Source organism: Sceloporus occidentalis, unplaced genomic scaffold, assembly GCF_023333645.1.
Source record: "Sceloporus occidentalis isolate IW3139 unplaced genomic scaffold, rSceOcc1.0.p SCAF_27, whole genome shotgun sequence".
Taxonomy (NCBI): domain Eukaryota; kingdom Metazoa; phylum Chordata; class Lepidosauria; order Squamata; family Phrynosomatidae; genus Sceloporus; species Sceloporus occidentalis.
In genome coordinates, this window is record NW_028317007.1 from 9,294,782 (window position 1) to 9,314,469 (window position 19,688).

Consider the following 19,688-nt stretch of genomic DNA (forward strand, 5'->3'; position numbering starts at 1 on the left):
TAAAATGGAAGAAGCCAAACCTTGGCTTTCAATAACATCTTTCTTCTTCGTTCCTCCCTTGCTTGAAGTGTCGCAGCTGACATGGTAGAAAGTGAACAACAAATGGTGCTTTTCGTGAAGTTGCGTGGGCAGTTCTATTTTAATCTGTTAAGAAAGGAAAAAACACAAACAGGTTGTGACATTAAATTTAACTTTTAACTCCCCCTCTCACAGCCAAAACAGTTTAAATTAAAGAATAACTTTCCCCCAAAACAAGTACATTGCCTATTTTTGGAAAACTAGTAGGAAGCACGTTTAGTTAATTTTTTTTAATAATACACTGCATAAATATACTTTTGTTCATGATTCTGTATATAAACGTAGCAATTGATTATGACCCTGTCGACTACTACTGTAATAAAGTAAATAAGGCGCACTAACCTCATCGTAGAACTCTGGATTCTGTTGATGGTGTAAAACACAGGCCAAGGCGTTTTTCACAAACACCGGACCGCCGGGTCTTCCGTATATACACTGTAGCATAGAAAAGAAAACGAGGAGGATTACTCTAGAAAACTTTTTTCAGTCATACATTACGTAGCTATTAAAATCTTAAAGAACCATGCAAGCGGTGGCTCGGGAGGACTGCTGTTAGAAATGCTGGGTGGCCTTTAACGCCATTTATGTGTTTTGGCCTTACACATCATAGGGTGTGTAAGAAAACGCTGATTTTATCTGTGATCTATTGGCAATGGTATTGGCAGTACTAGATATTTATATAAGCGTTTTTAAACAGAGAACACGCATTCTCCTGAACGCATTAAACAATTGGACAAGTTGGATGTGACTGTTCTTTACTGTTTTTTTTACTAATATGGACAGTGGTTGCATACATATATATATATTTATATATCACTGCTCAAAGAAAATTAACACTGTGTATGTAGAACAGATTAACATTATTTTTAATTTGGGCTTTTATTTATATACCACTAACAGATTTTACCAAGAGTATATTTATATACATACAGATACACACAGACACACACACACACACTTTAGTTTGACTGCTAAAAGGTATAAACAAACCAGTAATGGCTGTGATTCCTCATCGTCTAAATCTCTGAATTCAATGGATATTGCTATATTTCTTGCCTAAAATAAAAACATTTTAAGTTATATTTTTTTCGTGTATGACAGGATAGTTGATGCATGCAAGCAATTTAACAGATCCATATTAAAAAAATTTACAGAAGACACATTTTAGTTATGTTCTAATGACAACACAATTAGCTCTGCTTTCAAATCTGTCCTTACAGCAAGAAAAAAACACAAATAAATAAAAGAAAAATAATCTTAACGCTACTAGAAAACATTTAAGGGGTGCTTTGCTGAATGTGTTACCATTGTAACAGTCTAATAACCAGGCTGAGAAAAAGTAAGGTTTTAGTTACCGTATTGGCTCGGATATAGGCCGCCCCCCTATATAGGCCGCACCCTAAAAGTTTGGTGCTTTTTTAAAGTACAAGTTTTTTTCTTTAAAAAAAGCACCAAAAAAACATGCTGCCACTCTGTCCCCCCCTCCCCCGAGATATGCTGCCACTCCCCCCCGAGATATGCTGCCACTCCCCCCCGAGATATGCTGCCACTCCCCCCCGAGATATGCTGCCACTCTCCCCACCCCCGAGATATGCTGCCACTCTCCCACCCCCGAGATATGCTGCCACTGTCCCCCCCCCCCCCCCGACTTACCAGAGCAGACTCCCAGGTGTCTTACGGGGCCGGCGGGGGACATCTACGCAATACGCGTATACAAGTTGTATACGCATATTGCGTAGATGTCCCCCGCCGGCCCCGCAAGACACCCGGGAGTCTGCTCTGGTAAGTCTTGGGGGCAGAGGTAAAACGCATCGTGCGGACGGTCACCGGCTGCGGCGATGCGGGTAAACAACCTCCGCAGCCGGTGACCGTCCGCACGATGCGCTTAGACAACCTCCCGTGCCAGCACCCCCCCCGTGGAAAGTTTTCGAGCCAATACGGTATTTAAATAATAAACCACTCAGCTATACTGTGCATAGGATGGCTCGAGAGTCCATTTAATAGGAGGCTTCTGCACTTTTATAGAGCGTGTATTTTAATATTCAATTTATAAACATATGACCTTAAATACATGGCAAGGTCAAGTAAGGGTTGGCTTAAACTTTTTATGTGCTCAAGCAGGAGCATCTAACATCCTGAAAAAGACTCCACAGGTAGATGCAGTTAATAATTAGAGGATCTTTTCACAAATCAGGTCTGGGGTAAGACCAAAACAATTGCTCAATATAAAATTAAGAAATTAGGTTTTACAGCCCTAATATTACAAAGGGAATGACATTAACTGAAAATATAATTAAAATATTTATGTTTATATTTTATGTACCTAACAGGGCGCTTCCTAATGCGCAATAAATAATGTATTAAATTGTATTTTAAACAATTTATATTGATATAAATGCGTAGCGCAGACAGCACTGACATCTTCTCACATATTTATACATAAGCCATATATTTTATTCATGAATAACTTTTTTTTATAGATTTCACTATGATTTTCCTATTTGTTTGCATAATTTGGCTCCATCCTCCCTACATTTAAGTCATGGGGTGCCTATCCATCTGGTGAGCAATAAGTTGTCATGCAAGAGAGTATTTGGTGTCTTAATATTGGATTTCACATTTTGAATATACAGAAAGCACTATTGTTTGTTTCATTTTTCCCTATACATGTACCACATTTATAAAGTACAATTTGTGTTTCATCATATACATTATTTTCCCTGGTGGCCCTCCAGGTTGTTCTATCTTCAAATGACCTGCCATACCAGTCCTCATTTACCACTAACGTGCAGCATTTACAGATGTGTCTGAACCCACTCAAATTAGCTGGCTAAATAAACAGCACACAAACACTGAACTATAAGTGTCATCAATGTATTTATGTTTCCATTTTGGAGCCTTAAGCTTACCTTGGCAAATGCCTTTTGACCGTCATATTTCAAGTGTTTAGGATAGACATAGAGGTGGTTGTTGTAGATTGTAAATGGCTGGGTATGTTTGGGTATGCAGGGCACAAACTCCTCTACTTCAAATGTTACTACTGTGTCGGAGTTGTTCTCAAACTGTTTCATGGGAATGTAGGATGCGTTCACATAATCTGAAATGACAACACATACCGAATGATCCTGCAGTGCAGAACAGCACACATTCACACGCATTGCAGAACAGCACACATTCACACGCATTGCAAAACAGCACACATTCACACGCATTGCAAAACAGCACACATTCACACGCATTGCAGAACAGCACACATTCACACGCATTGCAGAACAGCACACATTCACACGCATTGCAGAACAGCACACATTCACACGCATTGCGGTAACTCTGGAACTTACTGGGGAAATCAGGAGATACGTTGTCAATGTGTATGTCAAGATTTCCTAGTATGACAGGGAGTTTGGCCATCTTCTCGGGCCTAGAAAAAGGAAAACGATGATTACTCTTACAGAAGTACTGTAAATTAAAACGTGTGTAAGAACACACTTTTATTTGTGTATATAAGTTACAAAAACCCTTTCAACCAATGATCATTACCTTCCAGTTAAACAAGACATGAAAGGTAAATCTTATCACAAACACACCTTGCAAATAATGTGTAAGGCTTTTCAGAAGAGGCTCATTCTTCCTTTGATTCTCTCACTGCTGGAGGTTCCAATTATGCACATGTCTCTCTGGTTTTATCTCTACATATGCCTGAAGCCCACGCATGTTTTCTGTTTTGATTGCCAGATGTGGGTAATGATTAACTTCATGAGCATTTGGATACTTTACAGGCAATGTTGATATCCTATGAGAAATTAATTATACAGCCCACTACTATGTAGCTGTTTACGGGCTATGAAACTGGCTAATCACATAGTCAATAATATTGCCCAAATGAGGATCTGTGTAGCCATTAAATATTTTTACATGTGAACACGCCTATGTATGCTACCCCAGAGAACAAAGCAAGGTCCATAAAGACATAGTTGGTGGGGAAGAACTTGACTGGTCCGCACAGAGCCCTGACCTTAACCCCATCGAACACCTTTGGGATGAACTGGAACATAACTATATATTTGTAGTGATGTTACAGAGATACCAGAGTGTTATTTTTACTCATTCAAAAATAGTCTAAGGCCAGATTTTATATATGATAGAAATAATGGCCTTTTAATTTAAACACATGCAGTTTATTGCTGCCAAAGACTGACAACAGTATTGATTAGCCATTGTTGAGAACAATGGTTTTGTTAAGCCGTTTAATGTGATAATTGCTCATCTTTTGCACCCCTTGACAGAACCTCGCTAAATTGGGTGTGTTCCAAAGAAAATACATATGCACAGAGGTGTAATGATGTAATATTTTCTATAGAAACCAAACACACACAAAACACTTGCACTACTGCTTGGTGACAGCGTCTATTGATTCGTTGGGCCCAAGATTTCTAGCCCCCAGTGTGTTCAATACATATTTATGTAATATTACATTCAGATCCATTCAGTAAGCAAAATAATTGTGGTGCAAGTTGGTAAGTCTGCAAAAATGCAAAGAAATATCTCACTAGTCTCTAAATCTGACTGCTCCAACAGCTAGCATTGCACCAAAATTGGCAGTTTGCTTTGTTAAAGGTGCCGTTCCCCTTAAACAGTAACTGTGCCCGCTAGAAGGGTTAAGCAAATAATTCTTAGAAGATCAGTTATTTTATTCTTTCTACTAATCTGATAAAAAGACATTTAAGAGGCTTTTAAAATCACTATGGCTAACCGATTTATAATGGATTACAAGCTTTCAAGACTATATAATATATATACGGTATAATATGCCAGAAGAAGAGACCTAGATATTCTCAAAAGCTTGCAATCTATTAAATGTCAGTCAGCCAGCCAATAAAAGTATCATCTTTACCAAATTTGCTTTTTCTTTCTATGGCTAACATCGCACAACCCTATACCACAATCACTACGGTATAACTACCAATGATGGCCTTTGTGTAAGTAGTTTTATATGGGAAGGGTTCTGCACAACCAAGGTACTGTATGTTTAATAATATTAAATAAAGTAGCAAACACCCATCAGCAAGAATGCGCCCTGCTGGTACAACTCCTGTATATAAGCAGCAAAGTGATGCCAACAGGAATTTATAAGAGTACATGTATTAAGTATGTCAAAAAAATATATTTACATATTATTGAAAAAAAGACATCAGCGATAAACCTCATCTTGACAAAGTCAAATTAACTTACTTTTTAAAATCTGCTAGCAGCTTAAGCATATCTTCATTAGAAAGCTTGTTGCTGTCTTGCTTGTAAATGGGAGAGAATCTCGCAGCTTTATCTAATGTTCCTGAAGAATCTTTAAAAAGGGTTCTGGAAATAACAGAATAATGTTATTATATCGATTTATGATGAATACAAGATGACAAGACATCATTGTGCAACACAAAATCACTTGTGACTTTGCACTATGTGAAGTAGATGAAATTCTAAAAGCGATCAAAGATGCAGTCATTGAAATTTGTTTTTGATAGGGATTGTCCAACCTGCTGCATCTAGACAGAGACTTGGCATCGGCATATACAGGACAATGGAACAGGGGCAGTTGTTTCCTATCCCTTCTATAATCTCACTTTCAGCAATAGTGCTGTGTAACTGCTGCTGATGAGGCGACAGGAGCATTTCATTGTAATAGGGTTGGAGCCTAATGTCATTTAAACCCACATAAATGCGTTTAGACTAAAATAAGCAGCATGTCCCTTGTGAATTTTTCCTCCCCATTAACTTGCCACTGCTCTATTGTTCATGTAATTGTTCAGTCCTTAAAATGGTGTTTTATGTTTTAACGCACATTTAAGTCTGCCTGGGCTTTCTGAATTCTACTACACGTATTCTGTATTCTTTAGTTACTAGCGTTCGAAAACGAGAATCTAAGTTCAACCGTGGGCTGCAGATACCAAAAGCAAGAAGTATTCGTAAGTAAACTTCCTCTATACGCTCAGTGTCCCTCCCACTGAAGCAGCAGCCAATCACATTTATGATAGCAAAGTAGTGTTCTGATAGCATACACATGATTGGCTGCTGCCACTGTTCCTATTCTTTAGAAACGCAGTCACAATTTGCATATCAAAAACATTACATTGATTGCAATTAACTCTGTTATGCTAAAACCTGCAACACTGGCAATGCCCATTTTAGTGTGACATTTATCTTATTATTTATATATTATATATATATATTTATTTTTTTAGAAAAACATTCACATATCACCTTTTTTGTATAATTAAATACATTGCTCGTCTTAAGGAGCGGCCATGCTATCTTTCTTGCAAATACAAAGGAGCCATCCTTGCCTTAGACAGCATGTAAATACAGAAATAGATTTACATGACACCCAAGGTCCATCTGTGACCAGAAACCCAAAAATGTTTGAAACCCTGACTTGCCACGAACAATAAAATATAATACTGGTTACCTTGCCGCCCAAGCAAATGGCATCTTGTACTGCCCGAGCCTGCTACAAGCTTGTTTGGCATTTTTCAGAACCTTCTGTGCAACCTGAAAACCACAAGAGCTCAACGAGAATGACAAACATGGACAGAGCTGCAGATATACACATGAAACAATGGCGTTTAACAGACTTCCGACATGTCTAGAGCTGCCACAGAGATTCTCACTATAAAGAGCCAAGCAAGAATAAAATTGTTAGAATATTGCTAAATTGTAAGGATTTCATCCCACACTCTCCTGGGACAACATAATGTTAAAATTAGGTCAAACATAACAGATCTCCAATTTTCCAGTTCTACTAATTAAAGTGTCTTTTCCTATTTTACTTACTGACTTAAGTCTTATAAAATAAGTCAGCTGTGATACTGTAAAAATAAATAAATAAATAATAATAAATAATAATAGATTAGCTCGATGGTTTATTTTATGGATCCGATTCTCATGCTAATACAGAGTTAGATTTGAAGGATCTGGGCGAATGTCTTCTACAGAAGCTGACTGCTGAATTAAGTAAAGTGTAAGCCGGCCCTTTAAAACAAGAGCAATTAAATACTGCATTAGGCAGAGATCAATTCAGAAGGTAAAAATAGACCATTTAGCGGTGAACACTGCAAAACACATCAACAGATTCAAAGACACTGCTGGTATTTCTATGAATTTTTCAACATGCATGAATAATTAATAATCAAATATGATGGGAGACATGTGAACAGGTGCTTTTTACCAAACACAATTTGTCCTTCAAATTGCCTCAGAGGAGACAGTAATAAAAGGCAGTATTTGATCCAGGAGGACAAGGGTTTGTGAAAAGGCTAGGAAAGAAGGCATTGTAAGAATGCTTACAAGGCAAGTTATCTGATCTTGTCAAGTAGTGTGAGATATCCGACACACAAGGACCTAACTGAAGAGGCTTTGGTGGAGTGCGGGTAAGTCTACCGCAGGATCCAACAATCACTGATGACATCAACTTGGACATGTTAAATTACGAGGGGCTTCTCAGTACTGCTGTTTCCATCAGAAACAGAGAAAAATAACAGTTAAACGTGTGAGGTTTTAACATAGAACCAACCTTTGTGGAATCCGAACTCTTCATGTAAGGCTCGGCACAGTGTGTAATGCTTCCCTGTAGGACCTTTTCTATCCGGGCTACGAGGAAGATATCGGAGTGGGGACATGTGACAGAGAATATTCCCTAGGAAACAAAATGGAAAGAAAAGGGAAGATTTACAGATGAATACAGATTAATGCATTCTACATATTTTCTATCTTAACTTTTACTTAAACAACACAGTGAACTGCAAGAAGTAACAGATAATGTGATAAGACCAGCTGGCAGAGCAAAGTCAAAAGTTACAATGAATGCTCTTTCAAAAGCCCTTTATAAACACTAGACATCGTTAAAAAACATACTGTAGTACATTTAAGATGTTCCAGCTTGGTAGAAGTGGGTTCGACTGTTGTGAACAGCCATAGCAGTTCACAGAAAAGCATCCCCTTGAAATAGACTACGCTGTAAAACACTGATAATGGCTCGGTGCTTCCCTATGTTCCCTGAACACAAAAAAACATTACAATAGACTGCGTGTGTAGCACTTTGCTTCCTGTATACCTTGCTCTATAATCTATGCCATTTGGCTTTGAAAAGTATTCAAAATGCAATCATTATTCAATTATGTATGGACTTTCTTAGCCGCATTAACCACTTCCTCATTGCACGTAAATTCCAAGTTGAATAATTTAAGTAGTATTTAATTTTTGCTAAAATCTTTTAAAAGGCCATTTGGAGCATTCAATAATTCTGAACAGTACCTGTTTTGGGTATTGCAGCATGGACTCTTGAATGGATCCCATGATCCGTCGGCCAAAATCCCCAGCGCCGTTTAACAACTGCTGTGAAGTAGCTGGGATCATCTGCCTCACAGAGGCATGGTTTAAGTCCACATGGAAGTCAGCAGAAATCTTCTTGTTGGTTTTAATGTCAAATAAAGATAAAGTGACAAAAAAAGGCTCGACCTGAAAAAATGGCAGCAACATTATTTGTGTTATAGCATGACTCCATGTATGAATGTATGTACCTTATTATTACAATTACAATATACAGTAATCAGCAATCATTACAGAAGTATTACAAGGCGTTAACAGATAAAATGTTAATCATAGTGGACAGTAAAAAGAAAAAATAGCAAATACAAAAAAAAGATAGCAAAGCCACAACTTTTAATTAGCACATATGTTGATAGCATAGACACAGAAACACCAGGACACAGACATTGCTACCTTTAGGCACAAGAGGACATTTAAAGAAAAGACACAATGTAAATGTTAAGACCCATACAAAATGGTGAAATAAAACCTAGCGTTATGCTTTTTCTTTACTAATTTGCAGTTGCCAAAGGGGAGCATTTGTTTCATGTTCCTTTTGGATATAACTATGTGAATGTAGGTGCCCGTTTAATGGCGACATGTAATATCTGCAGTCTGCCACTTCTCAATGAATGAAATTAGTATTTCTTGGTGACTGTGCTGGATAAATGCCAAATCAATGCAATGAGGCAAGTGGGTGGAATGATGAAGGCTGGAAGACAGCACGGTTTAAATTAACAGGAAACAGAAGGAGCAATTAGGCAAAGCAAAAATCTCATTAACCCATTGTACAGCGCAGTGCAATATAAAACAATAAAACTCCTTTGTTAGAGTGCAAAATGCAGTGCTCACGTCGTGCATGCCTATTAAGAAACCATGTCTTTAATGAATAAATATAAACCGTTCTGGAGATTCCCTCTAAGAAAGCACACACAAGAGGATATAATCATGTTAAATCCTATATGATGCCGTAATTCTAGAGGAGATTCTTTGGTGTGTAAAACATATGTAATTATTTATGTTCAGGTTTTTTGTTTCTCTCTACGCACTTGGAATACGCTTGGAAGCAGCACAATTAAAATAATTCCCTCCTTCCAACTCCATCCCAGCACCTGAACTCTCTATCAGCTAACACCACAACCATCTTTTCCATTAACCAGGCCCGACATGTTGCGGCCCATCTCTGACTCTCTCACCACATGCTGCCGCTGGCATCTAAAAAACATCTCTCGCATTCGCGCATTCTTCACCCAAGAATCCACAAAATCCCCGGTTCATTCCCTTATTTCCCATCTTGACTATTGCAACACTCTTTTGGTTGGCATTACCCTGTGTTGACTCTCTTCTTTTGCAGTCTGTCCAAAATGCTGCTGCTAGGCTTATCTTTCGAGCACGCTGCTCTTCTTCTGCTTCCCCGCACTATGAAACCCTCCACTGGCTCCCTAAATTTAAAATCCTTGTACTAACATTACTGCCTTCATATAAAAATACTCCAATACTGTATCTTTACGTTCTTCCCATGGGCTAAGGCTCTCCTCCTCATTCATAATGTCTTCCTTTTCCCATCTACAAAACTTCACTCGGGCTGCCCACATACTTCTGGAACCTCCTTCTACCGAACCTTCAGCTTTCACCCTCCCAACATCCAAGAAGAATCATCATCGCATCATAGCTAGAGTTTACCTAGCCCTAATACAATCCCATACCACCTCTATCTTATCTCCATACCTTATGATTCTCCTCACCCCATTCCCTCTAGAGTGTAAGATTGCGAGCAGGGCTCTCTACCTAATGTATAGGTTTGTTTAGTCTGTCAATACTAGTGTAAAATTGTTTGCGCTATATAAATATATGATCATTTATCACATGAATAATTAGAATAAAAATCAGGTATGGTTAGTGAATATTTTAGTTGACAGACTTACGTTTGTGGTGGGTCCTTCCTCATTTTCAGCCACGCAACTCTGAAGATTGAACGCTAGATCATTGCACTTCACTAAAATGCGTTTCCCAAATTTCTCCTCAAAAGGTTTTATTTCAGGCTCAATTCCAGAAAAATCAAGTTTCTTGTAAAGAAATGATGATCAGTAAGATGTGGAACAAAAATAATACACAGCAACTTCAAAATCAAGTTCAACGCTAACCAAATATATCTCTACATGCTGCACAGATGAAGAAAATGAACAATGCTGTGTTTAGTCCATATAAATGGAGCACATTTTCTTATTTTTGAACAGCGAATCTTTGTTTTTAAGATAATGTATGGATGAATTGAATCCCACGATATAAAAAAAGTCTCTAAACAGAGTCTCTAAACACAAGTTAACTTTCAATCCGATATTCTTTATACTGACAGACGTAGTGTGCCGTTTCTGAATTAACCGTGTTACCGCACCAGGGGTCATTTAGAGCAATCGCGTCAAAACAGCCATCCATGCATGAGTTTTAAGCTTTAATTACTTACCTGTGTGTCTGAATCCAAGGCAAACAGTTTAACTCTGCTTTCATTCTTCAATTTGGCCTCTGCATCTCTTGTACTCTATAATTCAGAAATATAGATTTACAGAAGCAAAAAGTAGTAAACCAAACATACGCGTTCTCCTTTTCATATAGCAAATTAAAAAAACATTGGGCCACTTGCAACGCATGAGAATATGTTTCACGCCTAATGGAAAATGACATATGCAATACCGGTTGGGAGAGTAAGATAAGAGAATTGAGGTTTGAACCAAGATGTTAGAGAGGGAAGGAGAGGGGATAATAAATGGGAGAGGTGGGAAGAAGAAGAAAAAAGGAAAAAAACAGAACAGAGCGAAAAAGTGGGGCATGAGAAATAGCAGCAGACACCGCTGGCCTCCAGCATATGAAATATTTAAGTCAGGCTATTTTAGGAGATAGGAAGTGATCCATTAAGGTAAAAAATATGAAGCTACAACTCATCATTAACCTGTAAGAAGCCATGTCTGCAGGATCTTTGTAGATGTCCAGTCTGATATACTGGTAGTAAGAATCACACAAACATTATAATTAAGAATAGCTTGGCTGACAAAGCGAAATTAAATCAAGAAAACTTTGAAAATGGTGGTCAGCTCAGCCTTTCTTGCAGAGTACCAAGCCAGGAATGGCCATTTATAATGAAAAGTCTCCTACCAACTCCCACCTCTGTCAATAAAGCTCTCATCCATCCTACGAACAATTTAACGAATTTATATTAAAACGTTTTATACCCCTCTACAAAGTTCACATGTATTGCTCATAACCACAACACTCCTATGTTTTACTGTAACACACACAAATACATCTCGTGGTTTTTATGTAGTACTAAGTGGTATCACATATCATCCAGTACTTGGTAAGCACCAAAGGCAAATAAATCTACATTAAAGAAAGAAATACCGGAATGAAACCCACTCTTTTCCACATACGTTTTCAGAGTAATCAAATCGGAAAATGCCAAACAGTTGACATTTCCTATAAGTTCTTTACGGGGTCTACTCGTACAGCCTGAGGGTCTCAGTCTGGAGCCAGACGCGTTCAGCTTGTGGTCTGCACTCAAAGCCACCATGTCTATAAGTCGAGTTCAGCCCCGTCTTGTTATTTCACTGAGTAGATAAGTAAGCGTTCCTGGAGTTGTAAATGTTCAGTTAGGGAAAAAAGAAACCTGGGACTGAATGTAATTTCCAGGATATCGGTATGTGTACGGCTGAAATACTCTACACTGCGCCCAGTAGCCTTTTTCTTTGCTGGGAATACTTGCTAGAAATACTATTTTATAGCATTGATTACAACAGAACCAAAAAAAAGGGTTCTAACCAAGCGGTTTCGTTTTTATCATATTGGACAGACTATAAATGTCCCTTTTCATTCAAAGTAGGATGCAACCTATACACGTCACGTTACAAATGTATGAGAATTTTATTTGCTTGCCAAAAAGTCTAACACTGATATGAGCGCACTGGCACAAGAATGTAGTATAACTCACATGGATACCAAGGGTGTGATTCATGGGTTTAGAAAGACAAGACTGCATGAAAAACGGGGGTAATTCTAGTAAAAATGGTAAACCCTCTCTAAAAAATTGTCCAAACGTTTGGGCACAGATTGACATTCGTGCACTGGATTATATTTTGTGTTTTCCAAGAATGAGCGGAACATCCTCCATTCTGCCGTTTCCATTGGCATGCAATCGAGGAACAGTTATTTTCCTGCCGAAGTTGGTCCTTCCACCCCAATACCTTTTAAAATCTACTTCCCAGTTCTATCCGTCAAAGGACAAATAATCTTTAGTATTTCTTTCATACAATTTTGATATACCCATTATGTGCTTTATAGCCCATATTCTATTTCTCTTACTTGAGATGTCCCGATTACAAAACATTGTGCACTGATAGAAACCAGAAGTCCTTACAAATATGTAGAGCTTTGGATCACGGTAGATAGCTGACTCACACTGCAGTATTTGGAAGGCATTAAGCAATCTAGTAAAATGCTACTAAAGACTTGAATGTTTATAAGTGAAATTCAAAGAAAGGCCCAAAAACCCAAGTGAATTCACAAAGCCCTGCTCGTCTGAGACAGAAAGGAATTCGATCACTTTAAAAACCACAAAAATGGTAAACAATTGAAGCAATCACATTGGTTATCTCATCTTACCGTGACTGCTGTGTAAGGACTGAAATATACAGCGTACAGCTCTTCTTACTAAACATACCTTGTGAAATTATTGTCACAATTATAAGTTCCTTACTTTCACTGAACACATCGCAGCTATATTGTTAAATTGATAATACATTAAGGGGATTTATACAGACGTGGGATTGCACCGGCATACAATAATACAGTAAGGACGTTAAACATGAATCGGATAGACTTATGAAAATAAGATGAGACCAAGGACTGATTAAGGGTTGGGTGTTTAAGGCAGGCGCAAACAAGCAGACTGGATGGGCCAAAAGCTTCTTACTTGCTGTCAAAGTCTATGTTTCTATGATAATAGCAACTTTTCCAACTGACACTCAAATCCGGCCTGACGATATGTCTCCAACGAGGTAACTGAACAAGCAGCATTTCAACCTGAAACAATGCTAAGGATTCATTGAAGTATGGATGAATAAGGAGATATGTTCAGACATGTTATGGGAACTAGCGGCCCATCCTTCACGGACCAACAACATGGATGGCAACACTTGCTAAACCCGCAAAACGCCTTGCATGGTTTTCATCCAAAATTAGCAAAGTAGGAAAAGTGACGTTTAATGTAACAGCTAAACAGGACATAACTCCCGCTGAATCCCTTCATACACCAGCAGTTGGGAGTCTGATGCTTTATAACCTTGAGACACATGATGAAGAGATATAACAATGACTACGTAAAGGAAAGGCAACAGCTTTTATTTTATAAAGAATAAGCTACATTTTCTGGGGAATTGGAGTGAAGGGTCTCCACACTAGATATTCTACAGTAAAATGATGCAAAAAAGGTTGAAAAACGCAGTGAATATTCTTAATCAATATTTAATATTGCTGACCAGTAAGATATATGCCTGTGTTGAGTCACACCACATTAGATTCAGTCTGCTTTTATTATGTGGTAAACCACACATTATTAAAGTAATATCAGTTGGTTTCCATATCACACAATATCGTCACCATTTCTATATTATTCTTATGAGCAAGATGTTTAAAAAGAAATGCATATTCTTAAAGTGAAGTAAGAATGCTTCTTCTCCAGCAATTGTGTCAAAAGGCAAACAACGGTCATTAATTAACATTTCTCACAACACTTCCACTGAGAACACGCACGGGTGAAAGAGAGAGCATAAAAAAATAAATATATATATATATATGTATAAATAAAGATACATAAGATATACATAATAGAAAGTAAGTTGAGGAATATAATTAACAAAAGTGTGGAGTTTCCGAAGCATTCTGAAACATAAATGTATAAGCGAACGCCTCAGTATGGGGACATACCTTATCAGGGAGGTAACTATCCAGGCTAGAAGATGAGTTTTCAAACTTGCTGTGCTCATCATCTAATAAATACATAAAAAATAAAAATACATTTGTTTTTCACTTGATATCTGCAGAGCGAGACTATGCCGTGTAGCCTTCACTCGTCATATTAAACTATGGCTATGCACATCACCATTACTGCACTCACAGGCTTCCATTACACACGTCACATATTACACGCCACACCAAAACAGCATGTGAGGCTTCCAGCATCGTGTCCGGGCACTGCACTCATTTATACCCTCTCTCATACTTGCAAAGGGTTGGTTAGTTAAACGTGTAATAGAAAGTATATCATACCTTCATGAGACTCTCCGTTTCTCTTCTCTTGCATAGCGGCTTCAAAGTTGAGTTGCAGGATTTTATTTAACATGCTTATCCAATCGTCCATTTCAGCTTCGCTGTCTGCGGCCAAGAGATAACTGCTCTTGTCTTGCATCTTGAGCTCAAAAGCGAAACGTCTGACCCTGTTGTTCTAAAATAAATAAATAAAGTTACAAATCTTCATTTGCAAACACTAAAGGATACTGGCTTTAGGGGCTTTCATTTAAATACTGAAGCCACGCTGGCTTAGGGGCTTTCATTCAAATCACAGGGTATAAAGAGGGAAATCTCTTTGAATCCCTCAGCATATGATATTTTTGATCATTAAAGTTGCTGGCATTTCACACAGCGACAAGAGAAATCCATGCAGGAAATTCTCCCTAGTGTGCATATTATCTTCTAAAGAACAGGTTTTCATTAAATTAAAGAGATCGATATACAATCTATTACTTATTATTTATTGTTATTTATAGTGCACTCATATTCTGCAGCGCTGTACAATGGGTAGATGGGACATAATAGTATATAACATAACTTGATCTACAGAAATAAGGGGTACAAGGGTCCTGCTCAACTGAGCTTACAATCTACTTGAAATTAATCTTTCAGGGTGGACTCACTCCCTGCACTGGGCCAGAACCTTACCACCAGTGGCCATTATGATATCCAACAGAATAGTGAAAGGGGGTAGAATTCTTGGCTTCTCACAAACTAATACCTAAAATCATCCAAATGTTAAGGCGTCAGCAGTAACATTTTAGGAGCTTTGGGGGTTTGCCTACGCCTGCTTTTAATGTATGGTAGCACCGTGTATCTATGTTTGCGCGGCAAAGCGTATTACACACCAATCTATTATATGTAAAGAGATTTTGAAGATCCGAACATACATATAACCCGTTGCATTGGCCGTGCTGTAAACCAACACCAATCTCGTACTGAAGATCTTAAACTAAGCTATGCATTCCAGCTTTACTTAAAATAATGATTGTGGGGAAAAAGTGCTTTCCTACGCAATTTCCGGACTGGAAAATATACATAACATCAGTGTGTTTTTCCGTATGTCATTTCACCTGACCTTGTGTTTTTTTCTGGGATCCAGGATTCCCTTATCATTCCAGCTGAACTGAACACCCACGGCTAGTAATGTTTAAAGCGGTTACCGCTGGCTTTCAAACGGTTAAAAAAACCAGAAAGGATTCATTGCTAACGGTTTGCTTTTCCTTCCTTATTCAGACTTGCGAACATTTTTATTACTTGAAAAACACTGATCCACTTTGCAATTAAACGCCCTGTGCCTTACTCTACATAATCAACAGAAAGAACCAAAGAAAATGTATTATATGCAAATGATCAAATACAGATTAATCCACATTACTTAACATTGCATTCTAACGGAAAAAGTAATTATATTGCAAATTAGTCCAAGTTAAAACAGAGATTAAAATCAATGTTAAGCTTTAGGACCTTAGAGGTCTCTTCTACATCACAAGAAGAGACCTCTGAGGCCACAAAGGTCCTGTAACTTTACAGCTTTTTCTAGATTGGCCAAATAAAAAGCTATCAACTTCAAATCTCCAATGGAAGAATGCTGCAGGCGCTTTGTTATTTGTGTTAACTACGCTGGAAAGGGGGCACGGTAAATAGGAACGGATGCTATTTTGGCACTTGTAAAGCACGATGCATCCCTATTTAAATGGGTCAGGGAAGCGCGTAGGAGTGCATCTTTAATGCGGTGGCAAAGGCCACGTGTAACAAGAAGTAAATGTATGTATCGGAAGCTAGGAATTTACCATACTGACAGGCTCAGTCAATCTGAAGCGATAGTCTGCAATATAAATCTATAGAAAAGCAAAAACGAGCCATTTTTATCTCTCAAGATATTTTTTTCTTTTTAGAATGTAGCGATGGCATCTAGAAGAGAGCAGCTCCTTCCTCAACTAAACACGCCGCTGAATATTAACACTCCCAGTCCCTGGAGAACACTCCTTCCTCCGAGAAGAAAGTATCCGTCAGATTCACTTTTGTGGATTGCGGAAACTTGGAACATTTTTGCTTTTTTTTCTTTATACTTGGATAGCAGCACTGTACACACATTACATATACATACACATACACACATATACACACACACACACACACACACACAAGTGTTTGTGGAGCACTTTGGGCTTGTTAGAAGAGTTCACAGTGAATGTACTCATGGAGAGCAGCTCCGTGGGCTCTGCTTTATGTACAGTTAAAAAGACAATAAGAGAATATCAGAACAGGTCCTTCATAACAGACCCACCTCTTAAAATGTGTACAGCTGAATGTCTAATGTATAAAACGAGCTCTCAAACTTATTTGTAAGAGGAGCTGCACTTTAAATGGAATAAATAGCTGAGCGGTGCAGAGTAAATAAAGGTTTCACATCTTTCTCATTCTAGATTTCATTGCTACAAAATTCATAATTGGTAATATATTGAATTAGACACATGAATGTTGTAATAGAGACGCTGTTAGCGATAGTGCTCCTTATATATTATTTTGTAGACCTGGCAGGCCAGAAGAGCAGGATTGAAAAACACCTACCTGCACTACGCCCATGCAAGAATCAAGAAAGATTGATCCTTTAGGCTCTTTGGAGATTTTTTCATCCTTGTAGAAATTGAGGTTATATGAGCCGTCTCCAAGCTGTATTAGGTGGAAAAATCTTCTTTTGAAAGACTTTAAGGAAGAGAATGCAAATACTGTGTTAGGTCGACATTTTTATAAATAAATGTTTGTTACATAATATTTTCTTCAAATGAAAAACAATTATTCTAGAAAATATACGATAATTACAAGTTTACACAAGTGACATTAAGGAGGAATTGGAAGCTGGGTTGCAGCAGGCTGTAGAATGTAAAATTCAGAGATGTCGGTCGTGGTGGGGAAACATACCCGCATGGTCACACTTATTGCACTGTTCATGTTCCCTTTGTACAGCCAACCATGCTTCGTGATCCCCCCTTTTTGAGACCCAAGGGAAGCGGCATCCTATAAAGAAACACATGTTTGTTATACGACATAAAAATCACCCCCCTAAAAAAAAATAAAAAAATAAAAAATACTTCCAGTCTGAATTTTCCCGTTTGGTTTCAGAACATTCTAAAACATTTAAAGGCTCATCAATGAACGTAACCCAGTGCAGATCTCTTCTGGATTTATTAATTGTTCATTCAGCCCAATACATGACACATGCATTTTTAATGAAGGGATTTATGGGAAGAAGGGTATTTTTATCAATCTGAAAAAGATCCTCTTCACCAGCAACTCTGGCCCTGCTGGAAGACACAATCATTGACTACCAGGAACATGTACATACTGCAAGCTATTTATACATGATATAAATGGCATTTTCTATCACCAGACATATCGTTCCAGACAGTCCACCAGCAGCAGAACCCCCGTACAAAACGGGAATTAACCCCTAAAATGCCACGGCATTGAAGGGGTTAACGCTGCACTGTCGTTCTCATGGAGCGATCAGGCAGCTGGGGGGTGTTGGGTCAGGTCCCCCCACAATCAACACTCAACCTCCTTTCCTGAAGCTGCCTGTGGCAGCTGAAAACACGATTGCTGGTTTTCCTGCAACCGCGTTTTCAGCCTACAGGATTACTCCGTGGGAGGGATCTCAGGCTTGGGGCCGGGCTCGGAGTGGCTGTGCTGTCTGCCCAGACTCCTGGGCAGACAGAAGCAGCAGCAGCGCCCCTGCGATCACAGGCTGACAAACACCTAGGCGCCAGGACAAAATTCTCTGTCGCCATGGCGACCTGGGAGTTGTCGAGCCCTGACTAAACTATAACTAGTTTGTAGCTTGGCTACTTAATCCGGTTACCACGTAACTGCATTGGTTATTTTTTTAATTTTCCACAAATTAAGGCAACCCATTTAAAACACTTCAAAAGACGGGCACTAAAGAATCCAACTACAAGAAAAGCTATAGAAATCACCATCTGCACACATCAATCACCCGAGAGCGGTAGGGAAAACACACACTAAATGGATACCTGTACATCCTTTACTGCTTTAAATGTAAAAATATTCTGCATAGAACAGCAAAAACACAAAAAGAGCATTTAAGGACATAGAAGTAAAAGACAGGAAAAAGACAGCGGCCGTACACAAGTATTATCCATATGCTCCCGTCAAACAGGATGGCAGCGAGAGGAGATCATCTGCTAAATTGGTGTGTACGTGGTCAGGAGGTTAGAGGTGACATTTACAAATATCCTCTTAAAACAAAACGGCAGTAACCGCAAATATGGAGGAATTCAAGAATGACTGACTAACTGTGGTCTGTAAGAATTCATTAAAACAAATACAAGTTTGTACTTTCTTAAACACAAAATGGGTAGAAGACGCGATCCAGTGTTGTATATATGAACAGCATAGACAGTAGATACACTTCCTTCTAAGTCAGCTGTAAGTACGCGGTTGATCATCGTATCATTCATGGTACATTACAGCAAAGCAATAATATCATTTTTATTGATTTTTTTTTATCATACCAGTATTATCTTCCAAAGCACTAAACAATGGGTAAACAAGACATAAGTCGTTTTCCCCCAAATGGGCTACAATACCATTGTTTTAAACTCAAAGGGGGAGAAAATGGTCTATAAACACTATAAGGTATAGACAAACGCCAAACAGACACACGAACACTATATTCATCAATTGCTCATGCAATGCAGTTTCACTTTTCGGATATAAATGATTAATTTACGCACCTCATCTTTGTCTGCATCTTCATCCACTTCATATACATGTACTGGCAGTTTCTCAGGTTTGGCTCCTTTGCTATTTGACAGAGAAGGGATAGAAAATGACATATCTGTACATATACAAGAGACGCAAGGAAATACGCATCTACCATATCTCTGGACATG

At 38.4% G+C, this 19,688-nt stretch overlaps 1 protein-coding gene across 2 annotated transcripts in view; it reads right to left on the reverse strand.

Annotated features, from left to right (window-relative positions):
* The window catches only part of LOC149299911 (dedicator of cytokinesis protein 9-like), an 88,315-nt gene that overhangs the window by 33,145 nt on the left and 35,482 nt on the right, over positions 1-19,688 (reverse strand). For both annotated transcript variants that reach the window (XM_089485891.1, XM_089485890.1), the window contains exons 5-20: positions 19,530-19,599; positions 17,698-17,793; positions 17,347-17,481; positions 14,752-14,926; positions 14,410-14,471; positions 10,898-10,972; positions 10,359-10,499; positions 8,380-8,583; positions 7,640-7,762; positions 6,536-6,618; positions 5,311-5,433; positions 3,420-3,499; positions 2,988-3,175; positions 1,069-1,134; positions 421-513; positions 21-144 (exon numbers count right to left, since the gene is read on the reverse strand). In XM_089485891.1, coding sequence (XP_089342017.1) covers positions 21-144; positions 421-513; positions 1,069-1,134; positions 2,988-3,175; positions 3,420-3,499; positions 5,311-5,433; positions 6,536-6,618; positions 7,640-7,762; positions 8,380-8,583; positions 10,359-10,499; positions 10,898-10,972; positions 14,410-14,471; positions 14,752-14,926; positions 17,347-17,481; positions 17,698-17,793; positions 19,530-19,599 — 1,838 coding nt within the window. The remainder of the gene's footprint in view (positions 1-20; positions 145-420; positions 514-1,068; positions 1,135-2,987; positions 3,176-3,419; positions 3,500-5,310; positions 5,434-6,535; positions 6,619-7,639; positions 7,763-8,379; positions 8,584-10,358; positions 10,500-10,897; positions 10,973-14,409; positions 14,472-14,751; positions 14,927-17,346; positions 17,482-17,697; positions 17,794-19,529; positions 19,600-19,688) is intronic.